This window comes from Eublepharis macularius, chromosome 9 (assembly GCF_028583425.1).
Source record: "Eublepharis macularius isolate TG4126 chromosome 9, MPM_Emac_v1.0, whole genome shotgun sequence".
Lineage (NCBI taxonomy): Eukaryota > Metazoa > Chordata > Lepidosauria > Squamata > Eublepharidae > Eublepharis > Eublepharis macularius.
This window is the reverse complement of record NC_072798.1, coordinates 69,664,254-69,687,064: the sequence shown is the minus strand read 5'-3', so window position 1 is coordinate 69,687,064 and position 22,811 is coordinate 69,664,254. Positions and strand designations below refer to the sequence as shown.

Genomic DNA, 22,811 nt, shown 5'->3' with positions numbered 1-22,811 from the left:
AACAGAAGATTTCACTAAATCTCAGATTTCAGTTTCAGCTAGGGTTGCCAGGTCTCCCAGTCTCAGCTAGGGTTGCCAGTGGGAGGTGGGGGACCCGTCACCTACCTGTTTTGTTGTCTTTCATGCACATGCTCCTGGACCTGCGCGATGACGTCACTTCTGGGAAGTGATGTCATCACGTGGGCCACAGCTGCTCGGGGAGCGCTCCCATGCTCCGGGGGGGGGGAATTGAGCCACTGTGGAGTAAAGGAGTGCTCCAACACTCTGCAGTAGGCCGATCCAGGCCCGGATTGGCCCTGAACGGGCCACTGCAAGTGCAGGAATGCTTCCGCATTCTGCAGCGGCCCAATCCAGCTAGATCTGGTGTCGCGCCTCCCAGGAGCGCACCCCCAGGAGGCCCGTGCCTCCCCCACTGGCCAGGTAAGCAGGGGGGTGGAGGGTGGAAGCGAGGGATCCCCCATCCCCAGCAGAGGACTGGCAGTCCTAGTCTCAGTTGTGTAATCATTAAAGAAATGAGAATAATTGCTGTAGTCATTAATTTCCATGAAAATGCATGTTAAAGTTGTCTTGTAACTCTAGTCCTGGTTTAAGAGTGAAAACTGTTGACTAGCATGATTATGACATCACAGGCTTATTATTCCTCCAGTTGCTGCATGAGAGTCTAGTTCAATAGCAGTAGCCTGCTTCTGTGACTCCTGCAGTCATTTAGCAGGTTAAAGAATCTTGATTCATCAGGCCTTTCAGGTGAGAAGGGCACAATCTTTAGATGATTTGAAGCACGGAGGAACGTTTCCCCTCCTCAGAAACACATCCCTAGGGACACGGTGAATGTGTAGGTTAAGGTAAAAAAGCTGGTAAAGAGCTGAAGGGAGAGAGATTACTGAACTGGAGTGAAAGAAGAGGCGTGGACAATGTGGAATCCACTACTGATCTTTATTAGCATCGGACCCCAGGTCTCATTGGTAATGAGAAAAGACAGTATTCTTAATTATTACTGCATATATTTTAAAAAGCAGTCCATTGTTTGGTGGGGATAGGGGAGAACCAGGGTGATTTAGACATCTGGGATTTTTTCCTTTCTCTATTTTTAGTTGGGATCCCATTGTCACAGAAATAAGAATGTGTAGCTTTTACAAAAATGTGATGTGAAATTACCTTAAGAATGTTGACTTGAATCACACAGTGCAGTCCGAAGCAGAATTGTGTGTGTGCTATGTGCTATCAAGTTGCTTCCATCCTGTGGTGACCCTATGAATGCAAGACCTCCAAAACATCCTATCTGTTATATCATGGCAAGCTGTGAATTTGGTCATGTTCCCTTATGGAACTGTTTAGTTATTTCCTTCATGACTGCTCTTCCAAATCTGCCTTCTGATTTCTTGGTTGCAGTCTCCCTTTTGGTTGATGATTGAGCCGAGGAATAGAAAATCTTGAACCATTTCAGTTTCCTCACTGTCAGCTTTAAAATTCCATAATTCCTCAGTAGCAGGGTGGATTTGATTTAAATCAAACTGATTTAAATCACGATTTAAATCATGATTTAAATCACTAGTCATTAAGGCTTGATTTAAATCATAGTTTTCTACATAAAGACTAATTCTTGCTGGTATAACTTTAATATGCAAGTAGATGCCTGCCTTACCGATAGGTAAAGGAACTTCATTAAACTATTCCCAAACTGGGTCTCTTTTACGGCCTGCTGCCATTATAGGTTTTTTCCTCCAAGGAAGGAATGTGATAAACCTCAGGTCATACACACAAAAGATCCAAAGGCTTGTGCAGTATTGTGCTAAAAAAAGTTTCACTTTCATTTTGTACTGCTTGCCCCTCTCTCCTCACACTTAGTTTCTTCTTGTGCAGATCTATTCTCCAGACAATCAGAAAAAGATTGTTTCTATTCACTGAACTTCTTGAAACTTAGCACTGGAGGGGTTGATTCTGTCTTCATAGGTTTGTAGAACAATAGGATTAAGGTCTTTTTCTCAACTCTGTTCATGTTATAACATTTTTGCTGTGAAGAAGAGGCATGTGATCTCTGCTGAGCTGACACAAATTCAGTTTTGAGAACTGCAAAACCAAGCATCTGTGATAATATCTTGTAGGCAGAGAAACTGCCCAATAATCTTACAAAAACCTCTGGAAGAGCATGACATTGTGAATGGATTAATGGAATTTATTTACCAAAAAAATTAAACATATACAGCCTTATTCTACATAATTAAAAACTAATCTTTATTTCATGATGGAATAACCTTTGGATGGTAATATATTTTCCTCAAAAAGCATTTAAATCAAAAAAATCCGATTTAAATTTTAAAAAATCCAATTTAAATTTTAAAAAATCCGATTTTTTTGATTTTTTTAAAAAAATCATTGATTTTTATCCACCCTGCTCAGTAGTCATTACTTTTGTCTTATCGATGTTCAGCTGTAATCCCGGTTTGGTGCTTTCTCCGTTAACATTCATCAGTAGTTGTTTCAAGTCTTCAATATTTTCTGCCAGTAATGCTGTATCTTCTGCATATCTCAAATTGTTAACGTTCCTTCCACCAATTTTCACTCCATCTTCCTCTAAATCTAATCGAGTTTTCATTAAGATATGTTCTGCATAAAGGTAGAACAGGTAGAGAGATAATATGCATCCTTGTCTGACACCTTTGCCAATTAGAAACCATTCTGTTTCCCCATATTCTGTCCCAGTAGACTCTTGTCCAGAGTATAGGTTGTGCATCAAAACAATCAGATATTGTCATATCCATAGCTTTTCATGATCCAAAGCGGAATTAAACCCTTCAAAGTCCACTGAAGTCAATGATAACCATCTCCTCTGCTGGTAGTGAAGACGACATCACACCTGAAAATAAGGGTGGGGAAACTATGATGGAATGAAATGTCAAGTTGGCCTTTTAACTTGTCTTTCAATAGCCACAGTTCCGTGCAACCATGGATTCATTGTTGTCCTTCAGTGGAGCCCTATATTGGGGCTGCGCATGCGCAGGACAGCCATGGAGAGATTTCTCTAGCTTTTAAAGTCTGTAAGGAGGCGCTTTGCCTCCACTGCACATGCAAAGGAATTCCCACGGAAATGTGGGTAGACAGGCAGAGCACCCCCACTTCCCTCAGTTCTTCTTTTGTTGCCATTGAGAGAGGTTCTTCCTAGCTCTTCTCCTCGCTTACCATGATTTTCTTCATTTGTGTATCTCTCAATTTCATTATGTTTCAAGGAAGAAAAATATTCACAAGGTGAAATAAAATGCTTCAGATTGATGAGCGTGATCTTTATGTGCTGTTTCTGGGTGGAACCCACAACATATTGGCTGTATGGGAGAAAGCTCTCTCAGGCTTGTTTACCCAGCAGTAAAGTCATCTACCACGATGGAGACACCAGTTTGATTTGTCCCAGATTGCCAGAAGTGACAGAGCTTCTTGGCCTAAAATGACATTGCGAGATAAAAGTTTCCTCAAGCTTGTTTACCCAGCAGTAAAGTTATATGCTGCGATGGAGCCATCAGCCCAATCCGAACCACAACCATCAGTTTTAAGGGGCCAGATCTTCAGATCTGAACAAACATCAGCAGTTGGTTCCGACTGTTTTTCTTATTGAATTCCCATTCAGCCACAAGCAGTACTCTTCCTGGTCACTCACCCGAACGCAGGAGGAAACGTCACTCGCCGGATCCGACCATCGGAACGGACCTCCCTCAAACTTCCTGTTAAAAGGCGAGAAGCAAACCTAATCAACAAAAAGTGTAGCCACTCACTGGCCCGAGCTCTCCCCATTATTATGGAGGAGGAGGTCATTAATCCGCCTCAAAGGCCTCCACCACCTCATTTCACCTTTCCAGGGAGATGAGGGGGACTATAGTTCATTAGAATGATGACTTTACTGTTTCTAAATACTCATGGAACCAGCAGTTCTACAATAACCCAGGGACCTCCTCAAGACATGGGCCTCCAATAACTGCCCTTCATCTTTTGGCCCCACAGGCAGCAGTCTCCTCACTGGCCCCACTTTTGTATGCACCTTGATCTGCAGTCCCAATGCTGGCAACTGTAAAAAGCTGACAGGACCTGATAAACTGGCTACAATCTACTCCCACATTCACACAGCTACCGGTCTCAGCCAGTTCCAATTTCATACCACCAAGATAACCGTTACCGACTAACTAATCAATATAAAAGAATGTTAAACACGTATTGTGCAAAATTTTGAAATTTACTCACACTATAATTGATGTCAAAAAGTTGTTCTAGCCACTTCTATTAGAACAACTATAACAATATATATATTTACACTCCAATAAGAAACCTCAAAGGGGCGGTAGAACATTCAAAAGGAGCCCCTATTGTTTGCAGAAGCATACAGACTTATCAGCGAGCTACAAGAGCCTCTGTGCAATTTCATACAGTTTTCTACAGTTTCATACACAGATCAATATATACAAAGCACCACTGGGTTGCCCAATACAATTTTTAACAGAAAATCAACTGGTAGATTCAAAAAGACATTTTTCAAAATTGTAACTGAACGGGTCAGCCAGCAAGAGGTCCCGTTTCCGGTATCCCCTTCTTCAGAGCAGTTACAACTGTAAGAAATGCATAAAAAGGTACAAATCAATATAAATTAAACAAACCTCCATTCTGCCTTCATTCAATAGCTCTGCAAACACATACTTACATACAGCGCATCAAACAACACTTCTATCATAATTCCAACTCGCTCACCGGCGTGTGTGAAAGAGAGGGAGTAGCCCTTTCCTTAAAAATCGCTGCGTAATTCTCCTCTATTACCATTATCAGTTTTTAAAGGAACAGAGTCCCCAGATAGTCCTCAAAGATAAGATGTCAACTCGCAACTAACATTCATTCCCTGTGGTTCCTCCGTGTGCAGTTTGTAAATCCACCACGCTTCTTTTCTTAACAAGTCCCGTTGTATAAAAACTTCTTCCTTATATTGGCTTACATGTAGAACTGTGTATACAAAGTCATTTTCACGATGTTTCAAAGCCAGGAAGTGTGAGACCAAGGGCGCGTCTTCCACTCCCCGACGTATTCTAGAGCGATGTTCCTGTATACGTGTTTTAATGGCTCTGGTAGTGCAGCCTACATACATCTTATTACAAATACATACAATAAGGTAAACCACATTTCTGGTGTTACAATTCGAGAAATCCCTCCAATACAGTCCCATATCTTTAAACCTCTGGACAGGCATGACCAAGTCGCAACTGTTGCAACCTCCACATCTATAATGCCCTTCAGGAAAATTCCTATGTGGTTTATGATTTATCAAATCTGTATGAATAAGTTGGTCTCTGAAGTTCCTAGTTCTTCGGTGGGCTACCAGAGGTTTGTCTTTACAACCCGGAAGATCTTCTATTAAATGCCAATGTCTGTATATTGTTTGTTTGATTTGCTTCGCTAGTGGTGTGTAATCCAGGGCTAGGCAAATCCTAGTCTCTCTTTCCACCCTTCTTTCCTTTAAAAGATCTTTTCTATTTCTTTTTAATGCTCGTTCCCTACCCCTCTCAACAACAAGTTCTGGGTAACCTTTAGATATAAAATGATCCCCCATCTTTCTTGCATTGGTTGAAAAATCTTCTATCTTAGTTGAATTCTGACAGAGGCGTAGGAACTGGCTAAAAGGTAAGTTACACCGTAAGTGGGGTGGATGAAAGGACTGATAATGCAGCAAAGCATTCCTATCCGTGGGTTTCCTATAGGGGCGCACATGGACTACATTCCCCTCTGCCCTATACACCGACACATCCAGGTAATTGATTTCATTGCCATCAGCTGACCATGATCCTTTACTCTGTTCCTTTAAAAACTGATAATGGTAATAGAGGAGAATTACGCAGCGATTTTTAAGGAAAGGGCTACTCCCTCTCTTTCACACACGCCGGTGAGCGAGTTGGAATTATGATAGAAGTGTTGTTTGATGCGCTGTATGTAAGTATGCGTTTGCAGAGCTATTGAATGAAGGCAGAATGGAGGTTTGTTTAATTTATATTGATTTGTACCTTTTTATGCATTTCTTACAGTTGTAACTGCTCTGAAGAAGGGGATACCGGAAACGGGACCTCTTGCTGGCTGACCCGTTCAGTTACAATTTTGAAAAATGTCTTTTTGAATCTACCAGTTGATTTTCTGTTAAAAATTGTATTGGGCAACCCAGTGGTGCTTTGTATATATTGATCTGTGTATGAAACTGTAGAAAACTGTATGAAATTGCACAGAGGCTCTTGTAGCTCGCTGATAAGTCTGTATGCTTCTGCAAACAATAGGGGCTCCTTTTGAATGTTCTACCGCCCCTTTGAGGTTTCTTATTGGAGTGTAAATATATATATTGTTATAGTTGTTCTAATAGAAGTGGCTAGAACAACTTTTTGACATCAATTATAGTGTGAGTAAATTTCAAAATTTTGCACAATACGTGTTTAACATTCTTTTATATTGATTAGTTAGTCGGTAACGGTTATCTTGGTGGTATTGAGGTCTACACCGTTACTCTCTCTTTTGTATGTTGTAGTTCCAATTTCATAGGCTGCAAGTCATTCATTGGCTCTCCTCCCACCGGTGTCAGCGCTGCAATTGGTTTCAACCTCTTCGGTTCCAATAATCACCATTTCAGGAGCTTCATCTGTCCCAGTTTGTCGGTTCCAGTCCCAATCAACTGCCATTTCAAATTTGGATGAGGAGGAGGATTTGATCTCACATTCCAATATTATGTGTGAGCTAGCCTCTGTGCCTCCACCGAGGAGTTCATAGGTGATATCACTTTTTTTCCCAAATGGGGAGTATTGCTTGTTCTTGGTACAGATGAATTGTGTGGCCAGAGCACTGGAGTTGGACGTTTTAAAATTCTACTCCAAAGCCTGATAGTAAGGTGTTTTAGCAGGCTTATATTTTGAATCCTGCTTTCATAGCCTCCCCACCAATGAAGGACCTGTTAGACATTGCTCACAGCGTGGGTGGGAGGACCACTCCTGCTATTTCACTAAAGAACAAAAAAAATTATAAACCTAAGCAGCAGGTTTCTGCCCCTTTCTCTTTAACCACTCCTCATCCCTTTTTCTTTGATGGCCAAGAGTGTGCAGCCCAGTATCTTCATGGTTTCTTATTGGCCCTGACTGACAGAGAGGGCAGATAGCTGGATGTACTGGCCACAAAATATACTTGCCTGCTGCTCTCAATTTATAATAACAACTTTTCAAGCCATCCTGAGCTCCTACAATTTACTTTCTCTGGGAGAGGCTCTCCATTTATATGCAAGCTTTCCCTGATAACAGCCAAGCCCTTGTGTGGGTTCTTCAGAGGGAGGCTATTAAATTAGCCAAACAAGAAGTGACAGTGGGAAAACATGAAGTGGATTGCTCAGCCAGATCCATGGCTTTTGCTATTCTTATCAGACATCCTGCAAATGGTTACATTCAACAGCTCTTTGTAGTATAAAAAGAAGAAGAATTGGGATTTTTTTCCCTTCTAGAAGCTAAGCAGGGTTGGTCTTGATTAGTAATTGGATGGGAGACCTCCAACAAAGACCAAGGTTGCAGAGACAGGCAATGGCAAACCACACCTCTGTTAGTCTCTTCCCATGAAAACCCCACGAGGGGTCGCCATAAGTCAACTTTGACTTGAGGGCCAGATTTCATTTCAGAGCATATTGCTGCTTCGGGGAAAACTGACAATTCCTTGAACCAAATGAAAAAAAATCACCAGACCACAAAATCTCTTGGCTCATTTGCCTCTTCCCTAACTAACAACCAAAGTCCTCAAACTTACTGGCTTTGTCCTGGAAGGTATCCCTACCATCAACCTTCTGGTCAAAGGCCCTATCTGCCAGCTTAATGACATACCACCAGCAGGGTGTCAAAGTCAACAGCGAAACTAACCCAGCTGCATTCTTGCAAGCCTGTTTCTCAGGGACACAATGCTGAGTCGAACACTCCTGAGCTCTTTCTGGACAGATTGTATCTTTTTGCTTTCTGTGGGATGCTGTCACTAATGACTTTTGAGTGCTTTGTATAGTTAGACACGGTTATCACTTACATTTCTTGAGTAACCACCATTGTCTATGCTCCTCCGGTGCAGAATCCTGTTCTCCTGCTCTCAGGGAGGCTCTTAATGGTTTGTTGGCTGAGGATGCCATTTGCAGAGTTTCTAATGATTCTCTCCTTCAGTGTTCCTGGTAGAAACACGGATCGAAGTTTTCAGGCCCACCTTAACCTAAATAAGTTTAGTAAAGTTTTCTTGTAATGCATACTTCTGCATCTCTATACAGCCCAATCACAAGGTGTTGAAAGTGGAGGTGAGTGTTTCAATACACAAGTATCTCCCTTCAGCCTGGCTTCTGCGCCTTGTGTATTTACTAAGTGTAGGGCAGTAGTAGTTGCACCCCTCCTATCCAAGGGCTGCTTTGAGTGTCCCTGCTTTGATGATTGGCTTCTATTAGAGGAATCTGCTCCACTATTTGATGAACATATTCAAGTTGTCCGTAACACCATCTCTTAAGTGGGGACTGTTGGTGAATTGGGAAACGTCTATCCTTACCCTAGCAAAATTATTCACTTCATTGGGGCTAAACTTGATTCCTCTATACGGAGGGCCCTAATGTCAGAATACGAAGGCTGTAGTCATTGGCTTGTCTTCTTTTTTAATTCAAACACTACTGGTCTCATGGCCTCTGTTGTAGTAACCTCTGTTGTATTTTACTCATGGCCTCTGTTGTATTTTACTCATGGCCTCTGTTGTAGTAACCTCTGTTGTATTTTACTCAGCTGAAAATGAAGTTGTTGCAAAATTGGTTTTTTTCCATCACTATAATCCTATGACTACTCATCAACATATATCCAGATCTGTATTCAGATTGTTATTATAATGAACTCCACCCTAAGGGTGCCCATTTGGGAAACCCTGCACCGAAATTTCTATAGCCACTCATGCTTCAGCATTAGGCTGGGGTGCTCAATGCGACCCTTCCTTGATTCAGGGTGCATGATCACTCATGGGATCATTAATGTATTGAAACTCGGAGTGATCCATTTTCCTTTGCTTCTTTTGCAATCTACTGGGCAATAAAAGGGTTCAGATTCAGACAGACAACATCACAGTTCTATATTATCTGAACAAGCAAGGGAGAACGGCATTGCTAACTCTCTGTACCGAGGCTAGAGCTCTGTGGGAATGGGCCATACGAATCCACATCCTGCCACAGGCCATACATTTATTGGGTGTGAAGTACAATAGAGTGAACACTCCCAACATGGTTTTTCACACTCACCACGACTGTACAATCAATACCAAGTACATCCTGCCCATTTCTTTTCAACAGTGAGGATTCCCTACTGTGAACCTTCGTACAACATGGCTCAGCACAAGGCTAGATGCTGTTGTTCCCTGACAGGCACTGACCCTTTTCTCTAGGGGCTGCCTCTCAAATGCCTTGGACTAAAGGGTTCTCTTATGTTTTTTTCACCTACACGCCTCATAACAGGGCACTTTGCAGATCTCGGCATTTCCACAATTGCTGCATCCTTCTAACCTATTTTTGGCCAGGCCAGAAATGGTTTTTTCTACTCTGTATTCTGTCCCAGGATCAATGTCTCTACTTCCAATAGTGCCAGATCTTGTACACAAAGGTCAGGTATAGTTCTATAGGTCAGGTATAGTTCTAAAATGTGGCAACCCTGAAACTGACCATATGGTTGTTAAACCTGCCAGATCCTTTTTTTTCCCAAAGAGGTGACCCAAATTATTCCAAATGTCCACAAGTGTTCCACACCTCTTATAGTCACAAGTGGAATCATTTCATGACACGGTTAGAATCCAAAGGGTTTTGACCCTTCTCTTGCCCATTGGCAGTTATTTCTGAATATTTATTATTACTTCAAATGAACAAAACAAACAAACAAACAAAATAACCTCCTTTTAGGTGCACTTAGCGACTATATCAGCTTTTCACGTGGGGGGTGACGTCTAGTCAGTTTTTTCTCCCTCCACATTTCTGAACAGTTTCTTAAGGATACCTTTAATACTTTCCCTTTGAGAACCCCACCTGTTCCTCAGCTGAGTCTTCCTCTGGTTCTTGTTCTCTTAATGTTACCACTCCTTTAACGCATGTATGCTTGCCCCCTTCCTTATTATGTTGGAATGTGGTTTTCTGGTTGATATAACTTCAGTTGGATGAGTGGCGGAACTCATGATCTTTCAAGTTGACTCTCTATTTACTCAACTTTTCTGGAGGATGTGGTCTTGCATATCGGCCTCGTATTTCTCCCTAAGGTGTGTCAAGAGTTCACTTACATCAAAGGTTTGCTTTACCTGTATTTTCCAATGCTGCTTCAGAAGCAGAATTTCCCTTACACAAGTTGGCTGTGGTAAGGTCTTTAGTGTTTTCACTTAGATAGAACAAATGGTTTTCACAAATACACAACCCTTTTTGTATGTTACTTTGGACATCGTACCAGCACCCTCCCAAACTTAACCCGGTTGGATAGTGGCAGCTACTAGACTTTGCTACAAGAAGGCACAGTTCGCTTGCCCCAGGGTGATTAGAGTGCACTTGACTAGGGCGCAAGCCTTGTCCGCAGCACTTCTATGAGGAGTCCCTCTGGGACAAGCAGTTACCTTCACGCCTGCAACCCATCTTCTGTCTCCCTGTCTGGCAATGCTGTCTTCCTTTCCACCATCACCCATCACCGCTGCAACAACAGGCATCTTCCCTAGCCACTGCACTGCCTTCTCTATTTATACCTCGGCTACAGGTGCCTCCACAGATCCCAAGGACGCCTTTGCTGTTGGAGTGGTGGCTGCAAATACCCATGCCCTGCCCCAGGCAACAGACCCCGCTGCACAGCCGACTCACTCCAGCAGCACAGGCAGCTCAATTTTAGCCCACGGGAGGTCTTTTGTAGCCCAGGTGGGGTGTGCGCAGGCCCCAAGCCATGAAGGGAGCTGCCAGAAAAACTTCAGCAGGGGGTCAGCCAGACAAAGAGGTGAACAAACACCCTTCCCTTGGGCAGAGATGGGGTGAGAGGGGCCAGGAGACTGCAGAGTCTAAATCAGGCCTTTTTTTCTTGGAAAAGAGGTATTATCACATGTGTGCGCGTGAAGTGTGTGCACACTCCCGGAAATGCATGATCAAGTTGTTCCCAGAAGTGACGCTGCTTCCCGGAACCCAGCACAATGCATTATGACGAGATAAATGTTAGTAAGTTGGGGAAATTACACTATTATGAGAAAGAGTTTGTTTTCTTTTTGTATCCTCTACAAAAAGTGAAATCTTCCATTCCCTTTTCCAAACATTTCATTTCTTTGTAATCATATTTTAAAATATGCAAGAAGGAGGGGGCCTCTAAAAATCCAAATCCCATCACACAAATCTAAATTCTAACAGATTCCCTCTGCCAGCGTAGAAAAAAACCTTCCAAAATTCTTTCTCAAAATTCCACAGTCTGAAATTTCTAATCTAATGAATATTGATTTTTCAAATTTTCAGGGAGAGTTTTGCTTTACTGGAGCAATTCAAAAGAAGATACTCAACTTTAGCTGCATTAGATTTATACTTAGTTTAAAATGCCTTTTTTTTGCTGCCTGCTAACTCTACCTTACCAATGGCTAAGCTGTTGTGACATTGTGAAATGCTCATAAATATTCCAATGTCCCACACAAATGATATTCATAAATACTTCCTTAACACCCATATGTCCACTGCAATTTCAGTGATGTTAATCAGCTGAGGGTGGGGAGAACCATTTGAGTTACAGCTTTTAAGACATAAGAACACCTATATGCTGATGAATATATTGATGAATGCCTTCTGTGACTTGGACACAGCTATCCATTCCTAGCATAAAACTGGAATAACCATAACTGATATTTTAATACCAATAACCATAACTGATATATTTAACTAACACAGAACCAATCTGCATTCAAAGGCTGTGGGAACCATAACAATGTCAACTTCAGTCAACAAAAGAATGAAAGCAACACACACACACATGCATAGCCTCACCCACCTCCATGAAAAGAAAGCAGAATGGACTCAAAGCAGCACACACACACAGCCCCACCCACCCACCCCCCGAATGACAATAAAACAGAATGAACTCACACGCATACACAGAAACCCCTAAATGAAATGAAAGCAGAATGAATGTATTGGTGTTCCTACCAGACACCAAAGGGAGCTGTCTCTCTTGGGGCGAGGGGCTCTCTCCTGCTGCATCTTCTGCAGACAACCAGCTGATACATTTAAAGTTTTTTAGTTTAGGAAAAAAAGACAACTCAGGGACATTATAGAGGTTTGTAAAATTATGGTATGAAGTAAGACAATAGACACTTATTTTCTCTTTTTATAAAACTAGAACATGGGGCACCCACTGAAACTGACTGATACTACCTGTGAATTCTGGACAAACGGAAGGAAGTAGCTTTTCACACAGTGGGGAGGACTGTTGCATTAAGTTTTTACCTGTAGCTTTCCCTGAAGTAGTTAAACAGCCACTCTTCAAAACAGAATTCTGGACAAGATGATTTTTGAGCGTTATCTAGCAGAGTTCTTAACATCTTTAAAAATGTTTATTAGAGGTTTTAATACTGTGGAGTCAACAGTATAGAATAATTTCTTACACAAAGTACAACTTGCTTCTTTCCAAGTACACCTGAAATTCTATTAAGGACAGTAGTTGGTTAGACAATTCTTGATGTTTAAGCTCAAGAAGGACCTTGATTTCGTAACATAGAACAGATGGGCAAGATGCTCTCATGAAAGGTTCTTGGTTTTTATTGCAGTAGGTTTCTGAAGCACATTTATCTGTCTTGGACATAACATGACTTCAAGATTAAAGGACATAGGCAGATATTTGATCTAGACCAAACTCAATGATACTAAAATATACCCTGATCTTACTACAGGTAAGTGCAACTACATGTTGCACTATGCCATCAAAACCTTAATGGATTATATCTTCCTGTTAGACTGCAAGAAATTTGCTCATCATTTTGTTTGCAAACAGTGGCTGTATCCAGCCTCACAGTTAAGCAAACTTCTCTCCAGTGTTTTCTTAAAAGGGTGCAGTGATTTTTGCCCACTGAACATGCTGAAATTTTGTTTCTGGGAGTCCTACAGGAGTAGCATAATAGGGGTCTACATTGTGAGGGGGGAATCTTTACCCTGTCTTAAGAAAACTTGAGCTTCCATCTTCGCAATGTGGAGGCCTTTGACTTTCTGTGTTTTGTACAGACACTACTACAGATTCAGCTGTGCTGGTAACGTTTTACATTTACTGAGTGTGGGTGGTAGAGACACTGCTACCTTTAGTACTGCTCCATGTAATTTATTTATTTTGTACATTGCTTATATATACTGCATGAGATTGCTATAGAAGATCTGGCCACTTCTTTCTTGACTGATAGGGTGATTTATTCTGATGTAAAAAAATTACTCTCTTGTTAACCCCCTTTTTCATGTTAGTTTTCGTCAGCATTAGAGTACAAATTTATTCAGAATGCATTGCTGTGATTTTAAAAACTCAATATTGGAATTTTAACATTGCAATGATGTCAGTGACGGTTAATCCAAAATGTTGACCTGACTCAGAATGAAGAAACTGAACTAACTTGATAGTAAAACTTGATAGAGTTTATTTTCTGTGTTCTGGGTTAGTTTCTGGATTTTATTTGTTCTAAATTAAAATTATTCCATATTAAATTATGTGTAACAGTATATTTCAATTACTTTGGTCAACGTTGTATTTTTGTAATTTCATGTTTGAATTATTAATTTGTTCTGTTTTCATCCTTCTGATATGGTCTTTAGATGACAACAGAAATAAATTAAATATGTTGTGGAAAATAACAGTGATTATTTTAAAACTGTGATGTCTATGACATATGGTGTTGTGAGCTGATAAAAAAGTAGATAACAGGTCCTGAAATTGTTGCACTATGTTTTTTTCATGATATTTTAGTCTTTTATACTTTGTAGTATTGTATTTCCAGGAATGCTTATAAACTAATTTTACTCTGTCACTAGTAATTATGCTGCTATTTTAAGAAACAAAAGATTGGTTCTGTTATCCTAATCTATGCCTTCATTTTGAAGCTGTATAAAAAGACAAAAAATGAAAAATTGTTGTACTAGAATAATACGTTGTACTAGAATAATTTTATTTCTTATCAGTTTTATTATTTTCAGCTACCAAATATATATATTTTTAAAATATCATATGCTTTCCCCATCTTAGTCTCAGGTCAGAAAATGTATATAATGCTGTCGTGATGTATGAATGTATAGGAATATCTGTGCTAAGTATGTACACTTCTAATTCATACTATTTGCATTATCTCTACTACCTAAACATGATGGTTATGAGCAATGATAAAATTTGGGAGAAAAAAAAACTGCTTTTCTATATTTTGGATGCATTTGGTTAATGAAGAAAGTTTGTAAAAAAAAAAAGCAACCTGTTTGGGGAACATTTTTCCTTTGTTTCAGCCCCCCCACCCCACCCCAACTCCGAGTAACCATCTTAGGAACTTCAGTGTTCTTTAATGCGTGATGCTTTTGTTCTACAAACTGAGATTTGTTACCCATACTTCTATATGTATGTCTGTTTTTACGAAGACTTGGAAAGATGCTGCTGCCGGGCCTGTATTTTGCTCTGCTTTTCCAAGCTGTGGTCTTGGCTCAGCATCAATTGATATGACAGTTGCAATTGTGGAGTAGCCTCTGTTTTAATAGGTATCCAGTGCAGACTTAATACAGCTTTGATTGTGCATGTTGTGTTGGAGACCAGTGATAGACTGGGAATTCTTTTACATTTACTTACTGACAAGCTGTAGGCAAACAGATGCCCTATTTGAACTTACAGAGATTTTGGGTGTTGAGGAACATCCAGTCTTATTACATTGAAGGGGGACTGTGACAAGACCACCTTGGAACAGAAGATGTTACCTCTGTATCTTGCAAGAGCCATCTATACTATTATAAACCCATGGATAAATAGCTGTAATGCACTTCAGGTGAAGCTACCTTTTGAAGACTGTCTGAAAGCTGCAGCTGGTATAGAGTACAGCTTCCCACCTCCTGACCAAGAAAGACAAGAAGAACCAAACATCACAACTATTTTATGATTTGCATGGATTGTCTGTGCTTTTCAAGCCTAGTTCAAGATTTTGCTTTTATCCTATAAAGCCCGATATTGTTTGCACCCAGTGTATTCCAGGAAGTCTCTCTCCCCATGTGAGGACTCTAGGTTTTCCAGCCCCTCAGGGGGCGGGGTATTCCCTATCCCCAGCTGCCCCCCCACTCCAATGGTGGGGGCGGGAGGTGTCGGGAGGCTGGCCAGAGCACACAATGAAATGATGTGTGCATACTACGAAGGGTTTCCAATAATGTCACTTCTTGTTCAAACTGAAAATGCTGAGACCCCATTGCTTCTGTTTTGAACCAGAAATGATGTCATCAGAAGCCCCTGCAGAGCATGGTGCATGCCAGGACAACTGGCTCCCCACCTCCCCATCATTTCCGCCCCATGGTATAAAGAAAAAGCTATTTCTGCTGTGTTAGTAGTTGTGGTCTCATTTGCAGCTTTTAGACAGGAGACAATTGATGTATATCATAGGCATCTTTTCCCTTCATGTATGTTTCTGTATGGTTTTTTACTTCTTTAGTGGTGTAGGATTTAATGGTGGCTGAAGAAAGGAAGTAAGAATTGTGTATTTACATACCTGTGATCTTTTACAATCTGAGCTTTCAAAAACCATTTATTCAGAATAGCTAAACCCCATCCCTTTTGGAGTTTATTTGATAGAAGTACTCTGATATCATTCCAGTTTCCTGAAAGTGTGGGGGGAGGGGCGGGGGGAAGCTTCTGCAGCTTTTAAAAATATTGGCTGCCTTGCTTCCCCCTTTCACAAAACACACACAATTCATTCTATTTAAATAGGCTTATATAGAAAGCAAGTTGGTAAAATAAGCCTTTCCTATAACATTGGCTGTTGTTTCACCATGATTTGTGGGGGCAAATTGCTTTGCATCAGGAAACAGGTGCATAGCTCCAGGAGGCAGTTTGTTGCTGTCTACAAAGCAAATGAATTCTACAGATGGAGATGCTAAACTTGTCAATTGATTGTTGTTTGCTTCTGAAAAACATAACTGTACCAAGAGTTAAATTTCAGTAATCTATTGTCAACAGAACTTTCATTATTTAAATTATTTTAAATTATTTCTGTACTGATTGTAGTTAGTTCATTTTTTCCAGGGTTGTTTTAGGAAAGTTCTGAGTATCTGCTGTGATTTCTTTAACTTATTTTAAATAGGCATAGAGTGCTGAAACTTGCTTTTCATTTGGTTTGACAATTTTGGTATTATTCTACTAGATCCCATGATGTAAAGTAATCTCAGAAAAGTGGTATACTCAGGGATATATCAATTGATCTAATTGTCAACATGGCCAAATCTGTGGATACTTAAATCCAGAGACTGGGGGCATCAACAGACAAGACACATTTTTCTGCAAACCCAGAAACACCCCAGGTTTGCGTAAAAATTCTGAAATCTGGAAAAAAAAGCCAATAGGGGGGTTAAAGTCTCCTCAAATAATTGAAACAGCACCTGTAGCTTTAAGAAACAAATGCCCTTATTGGCTGTTGTTATGAAACCACAACAGTACTGCTTGCCTTCCAGCCTTGGTTTCTGTTAGTAAAAGGCAGGGAGGGGGCAGGGCCCTTTCTGTGGCTGTTTGGGCTTTTGAGGTGAGATTCATCAGGGCCAGGCAAACACTGAGCTACTTGCTGCCACCTGAATTGCATGAGTCACTCAGGCCTGGCTGCTTGCTACTATTCAACAGCAACTACCCCACAAAAACCAGTGATGTGTAGTGTTTTGAGTTTCATACTAGTGTCTGGGAGGCCCAGGTTCAAATTTCCATTCTGCCATGGAAGCTCACTGGGTGACCTTGAGACAGTTATACATTCTCAGCCTAATCTACCTCACAGGGTTGTTGTGAGGATAAAGTGGAGGCGAGGAGAATGATGTAAGATGCTTTGGGGCCCCATTGTGGAGAAAGGTGGGTATGAATGACATAAATAAATAAATAAATATAGCTGAAGATGGGTGGGTAAAATGGAGAAAAGGAAGCATGGAAAGGTGAGAATATGGGGGTTGCTAGGAAGAGGTAAAGAAGAAATATTGCGGGGAGGGGGATACAGAGAAAAGTGAAGTGCCCCCTGCAAGTTCTTGTGGGTTTGGCACTGCATGACTGGGTTGGTGGCCAGCACCGCACAGAATTTTCCTAAGGAGAGGTTGCCATAGGGTTGCCAGCCTCCAGGTGGTGGCTGGAGATCTTCCAGAATTACAACTGATCTTCAGGTGACAGAGATCAGTTCCCCTGGAGAAAATGGGGCTTTGGAGGATGGACTCTATTGGCATTGTAGCATTCTGAGGCCCCTCCCCATACCCCACCTCCAGGCTCCACCCCCAAAATCTCCAGGAATTTCCCAACCTGGACGTTGCCAGTGGGAGAGAAGGAGAAAAGGCTGGGATAGGGGTACAAAGAAAGGTAGGTTGGCTGGTGAGTGGAAAGGAATAAAGGAAGCAGGAAAAGGGGAAAGACTATGGGGGCTTTCAGGGAAGGAAAGGCAGAAATAGCGAGGGAGGGGAAAATGGGATTGCCCCCCATATAAGTCCTTTAGGATTCCCTGCTTGTTTGCTCCCAATATCTGAGGTGATACTTCTGAGAGAGGTCAGGATGCTTCTGTGGCTGTCCTGAGCCTCTTGTTAGAATGGAGCGTGTTTTGATGCATGAGGGATTTACTTGCCCTTTCTGTCATGGCTGGTTGTTTGACTTCTTGATAGAGACTTGCTAGATTTAATGAATGTCAAAGTGTTGATCGCCCGCCATCAGCTATGCAAGGAAAGCTGATCAGAAACCAGTAGCTGTTCGACTACTGTTGAATTTAAGTGTTGCTTTTCCTGTGACTTTCCCTTAAGTGTTTTCCTAATATTAATTGGAAAAACAAGTCACTGGGAGTTTTTGCAAATGATTGGAGGTTTTTTCTATGAATGAGTAATGTTATGTTTACATTTTATACTATGAAGGATTTGTTTTATACCCATATGACTTGTCATGGTTTCTCTGAAGTTGCAATGAAAACTGGGTAGAATTAGAGCATGCTAACCACATTCTAAATAGGCAAAAGTTTTCTAATGTGATAAACAATATTTATGTCCACAACATGAAATGTATATGTTACTAATATTGAGAGAGTTTGTATTAATGTAAAGGCCATTCTTGGCTTTCAGAAAAATTACATGATGCCATCCATCTTTCTCAGGCTGTACTCCTTGAGACTGCATATTCAAATGCTATATTTCTCATTTTTAAAAAGCCCTCTGTGTGTGGCAAGTAGCACAGAAGTCAGAAGATAATTTTTAATTTACAGGAGGGATCTCTGAAAGGGAATTTTCAAACATGAGGTTCTCCACCTTCATTCTGAAGAGGTACTGTAGATAGCTGTAGCATGTGATCTTCTGAATTTTAAGATCAGATTTTTAAGTACTCAAAGCAGCCAGCCTCTTATCAACATATTCATATGTGTTTTGGCATCTATGAGTTTTGCTTATTCATGCTTACTTAAAATTATCTAGAGGCATTGACAAGGAAGGTCAAAAATATGTGATGATTTTGCATCTAATACTTTAAACTGCTCGGATGGAAAAGATGAAATATGTAGACCTGGCGTGATGGGCAGATGTGTTAGATTGCCCAATCACTTTGTTTCTATACAGAAAGCTTCCTAAAAACTATATCTAATTCTGTGCTGGGGGGAAATTTGTGACTACAGCAAGTTTTGAAAGTTTGAAAGCCTAGGAATTCTCCACTCTTAATTTTTCCCCAATTGGTACAGGCAAAGAATGTGATCTATTTCCCATTGGAGTCCATAGCAAAACCATTTATTATAATGAAATTTGGGCTACATCTAGAAGTAGGAGAAATACAGCATTGATAAATGGCTGTGTAAAAGAAAATGAAACTGTAAAGTAAGTATTTAAATCTGTACTTTTCAAACTTTGCCACAGAGCACACCTGTCACACCGGTACCAACAATGCAAGTCCAAGGCCCACCTGTCAATTTGCCACCTTCCACATACACTGTACAAAGTCCGCATGTAGAACAAGTGAAAAAACCTGGACAAAATTTCATGTGTCTTTGGCAGTCCTGTAAAAAGTAAGTGCTCTTTGGTTGAGTTTTTGATTTTTATACTGCATTGCAAGTTGCTAGTTTTACAAACTATAATGCATATAATTGTTAGCAATGTCTAAAACCCTCAAAATTGTCAGTGTAGTTCTGTCTGTAGGACTGAGCTGACACGTTACCAACTTATTTGATATTTTAGGGCATGATCTAAATCTTTCGGAGTCTTCCTATGTTCAGAGCCTTTTCTGTGTTCAGTGTATATCCTTCCTGTCCAAGATAGAATCGCATTGTAGCAGCATATGTCAAAAGTTGACCAGGCACTTGAGTCCTATTCAGACCTCTGTTTTAAGGATCATTAACACTATCTCTCCCAAACTCTTTAGCCTGTGGAGGCTTTAAAAAAAAAGCTGGTCAAAAAGATGACTCTTTATTCCAGTTTACTTACATGTTACTATTGTAGTATGTATTGCTGTATAGAGGATTATACAAGCAGTCCTTGAGAGCAGAATTCTGAAAACTTTTTTATCACATTGAATCACATTGTTATTTTTCAGATTAAGTTTGCATTTGCTGGCAAAAACATTAGCCAAATAGAGTCCAGTAGCGCCTTTAAGACTAACCAACTTTATTGTAGCATAAGCTTTCGAGAATCACAAAGTTGGTGAGTCTTAAAGGTGCTACTGGACTCTTTGATTTTGCTACTTCAGACTAACACGGCTAACTCCTCTGCATCTATCAGCCAAATAGTATTCTTCCTTCAACAGACTTAAAATATTTTCCTTCTTCCAGGTGGTTTCAAACACCATCCCAGGTTTTCTATCATGCTGCAACTGAGCATGGAGGAAAAGATGTCTACCCTGGGCAATGTTTATGGGAGGGCTGTGAACCTTTTCAGAGGCAAAGGTTTTCCTTCATTACCCATTTACAGGTGAGAATTTCTTTTCTATTCATTTTATAAATATAGGTGTGACTACGATATAGATTTTCGGGATTTATGTAGTGATTATTTGAAATATTTTAGTGCTGCTTCTCAACTAAGTGTTCCTGATGGAATGTGCAATAAAACAACATACCATTAATTTTAATCTATTAGAATGATTATACGAATCTAAAAATCCTAATTTAAATATAGCTGAAATATAGGCTGCATTCAGATAACACAGACGATTGGATGCCATGATCTGTTCGTGCAAGGATTCTGGATTTTTCATGCATTCCCCTCCCCTCAGGGGTCCCATCTGACCCTGGGAAAGTTGATGGCTTGCAGGACCTATATGGACTAATAGTCATGCTAGTTGGGAAGCTGCATTGAAGAAGGGGAAGGTGAGCTCCTCCTCCCTCTTCCATAAGCAGCAGCTCTGATGATGCATGAGGGCAGGTTTGCCTCCCCCGCCCCCGAACACACATGAACTCATGAAGCTTTCTTACACTGAATCAGACCATTGGTCTGTCAAGGTCACTATCATTTACTCTGACTGTTGGCAGCTGTCCAAGCTCTCAGGTGGAAGTCTTCTGTATCGCTTACCATCAACCTGGACCTTTGGCATGCCAAGGAGGTGCTCTACTGCTAAATCACAGCACCCTCCCCTCCTCATTACAGCCCCTTGAAATGTCTGGCTTTTAGTCTGTGCAGGTCCTAAAACCCCAGGGATCATCTTTGCTGTGGTTGAAATAAACTGTTAGAAGATGCAGGAAATCCACAACCATCAGTGTCTTCTGCTGATAGATCATTTAATTCAACCTAGAAGTTTGTTTGTGATGGATGTGAATGTTGCTTGTTGTCATTCTCACACACTCTTGCTTCCACCCCCTCATGCTTGGAGTGTGATTGAAGGATTCCTTGTTTCAGGAGCCTTCGGTTTAATTCCAGTTTGTCCTGATCTCCAAATATGGGTGCTCAGACAAATTGGAGCTTGTTTGCTCCTCACAAATGCAGATTTTTTAAAACCAAGAGTAAACCTCAGAAGAGTAGCTTGCTTACCAAGAGTTAATTTAGGCCTTTTTCAGATACTGTTTCAAGTGCTGTGAAACTGCTTTGGCAAAAATCCAAAGGATAGAAAAATGGTTTGTGCTTGCAGCAATGATTATCTCTACCACTAGAAAAGCTATTGTTCACACACACACATGTATGGTGTGCTCTTCACTTAGCTGAACAGAGTGGTAGGACTGGATAGGACACCCAATTATGGATACCCATTATATTGCAATTATTATTTATTGTTTTGTGGTTTAAAGTGAACTCAAAGGAAGATGTACACGAACATGAGTGGTTATGCCATTTTCCAGAAAGATGTGCATGTGAGCTGGAGGCTTAATTTCCACATAGCAACTGGAAAGGTCCGTAAGTGGACAGGGTCAGTCAAAAAACATGTACTTGGTTGGTAGATGTACATATTTTCAGCTTGGGGACTACACATAGTGCCTGTGCACCATATAAATTTGATGTGGAGGATATGCATATTAAGCAGGCAGGCCTTTTACAAAAATGTTTCTATTTTCAAATTCTCCAGTATCCATTTTTGAAGAACAATCATGTCCTGGCAGTGCACAAAATCCCACCTATACTGTTAGTACTGCACATTCTCTGGACCTTCATATGACTACACTCTTTCAGGTGGATATATAAATGGATCAGTCAGTTGAATAATTGCAACATAATGGATATCCTATCCAGTCCTACCACTTTGCTCAGCTAAGTGAAGAGCCTTCTGCTGAAGGAAGAGTCTCGTATCAGAGGAAGGCACTACACATAGTGGCAGGCTACAACCCAGTATAGATTATTTCTATGTACTTTTTTTGCTTGCCTGCATTATACACTATTCTTTTCTTTAACTAGGATAAGCACTGTTCAAGAGATGCCCTCCTTGCAGGATTAAAACAAGATGAGCATGGACAAGCAGGAAGTTCAAAACCTTCCGCCAAGTAAGGGCCATGAACTGCCTTAGTAATCTAGATTTATCTTTTTGAAAACCTATGAAAACTTGTGATGCCTGGGTAATCAGCAAGGAATGAAAGCCCCTGTTACAGTCACTGGAGTCTGCCCAGCTCATCATTTGACAGTGGAGGAAGTAGAGCTTACGGATGACATACAGCCCACCAGTGTACATTTTAGCTCCCTGCTATACATTGGCAGTTCTGCTTCTACTAAGGTCAAGGCATTTCTGGTTCTTATCTCCACCCATTTTTAATTCTGACTCCAGATACCTTGATTTCTGAACAATCTAACAATCTTAGTTTCCTTTGTAATTTTCCCATAGCTGCAAGTGCTAGAAACTATGCAAGAACTGCAGAAAACTAGAACACATACAGTGCCAGGCTCCAGAAGTATTCATTATGCCTTTTCATTTTTTCTGAACACAGTCATTAGGATATCCCATTTTTAATAGTGACCAGTGGTGCTGTATTTTAAATTCCAGAGGGTGCAGTGTATTGCACTCAAAATAATCATCTTGTGGCACCTTGAGGACTATCAAATTTATTGCAGTGTAAGCTTTTGTAACCCAGAGTCCACCATGTTAGATGTACTTGAAATGATCTCATTGCATTTTATAAAGAGCGGTCTGATCCTTCCCAGCATAGACTGTCCACAAACAGAGGGTCAC

At 40.8% G+C, this 22,811-nt stretch overlaps 1 protein-coding gene across 1 annotated transcript in view; it reads left to right on the top strand.

The window, feature by feature from the left end:
• ARID2 (AT-rich interaction domain 2) overlaps window positions 1-22,811 on the top strand; it is a 130,181-nt gene that overhangs the window by 104,167 nt on the left and 3,203 nt on the right. The window contains exons 16-18 of the mRNA XM_054988207.1: window positions 19,091-19,239; window positions 19,999-20,137; window positions 22,046-22,131. Coding sequence (XP_054844182.1) covers window positions 19,091-19,239; window positions 19,999-20,137; window positions 22,046-22,131 — 374 coding nt within the window. The remainder of the gene's footprint in view (window positions 1-19,090; window positions 19,240-19,998; window positions 20,138-22,045; window positions 22,132-22,811) is intronic.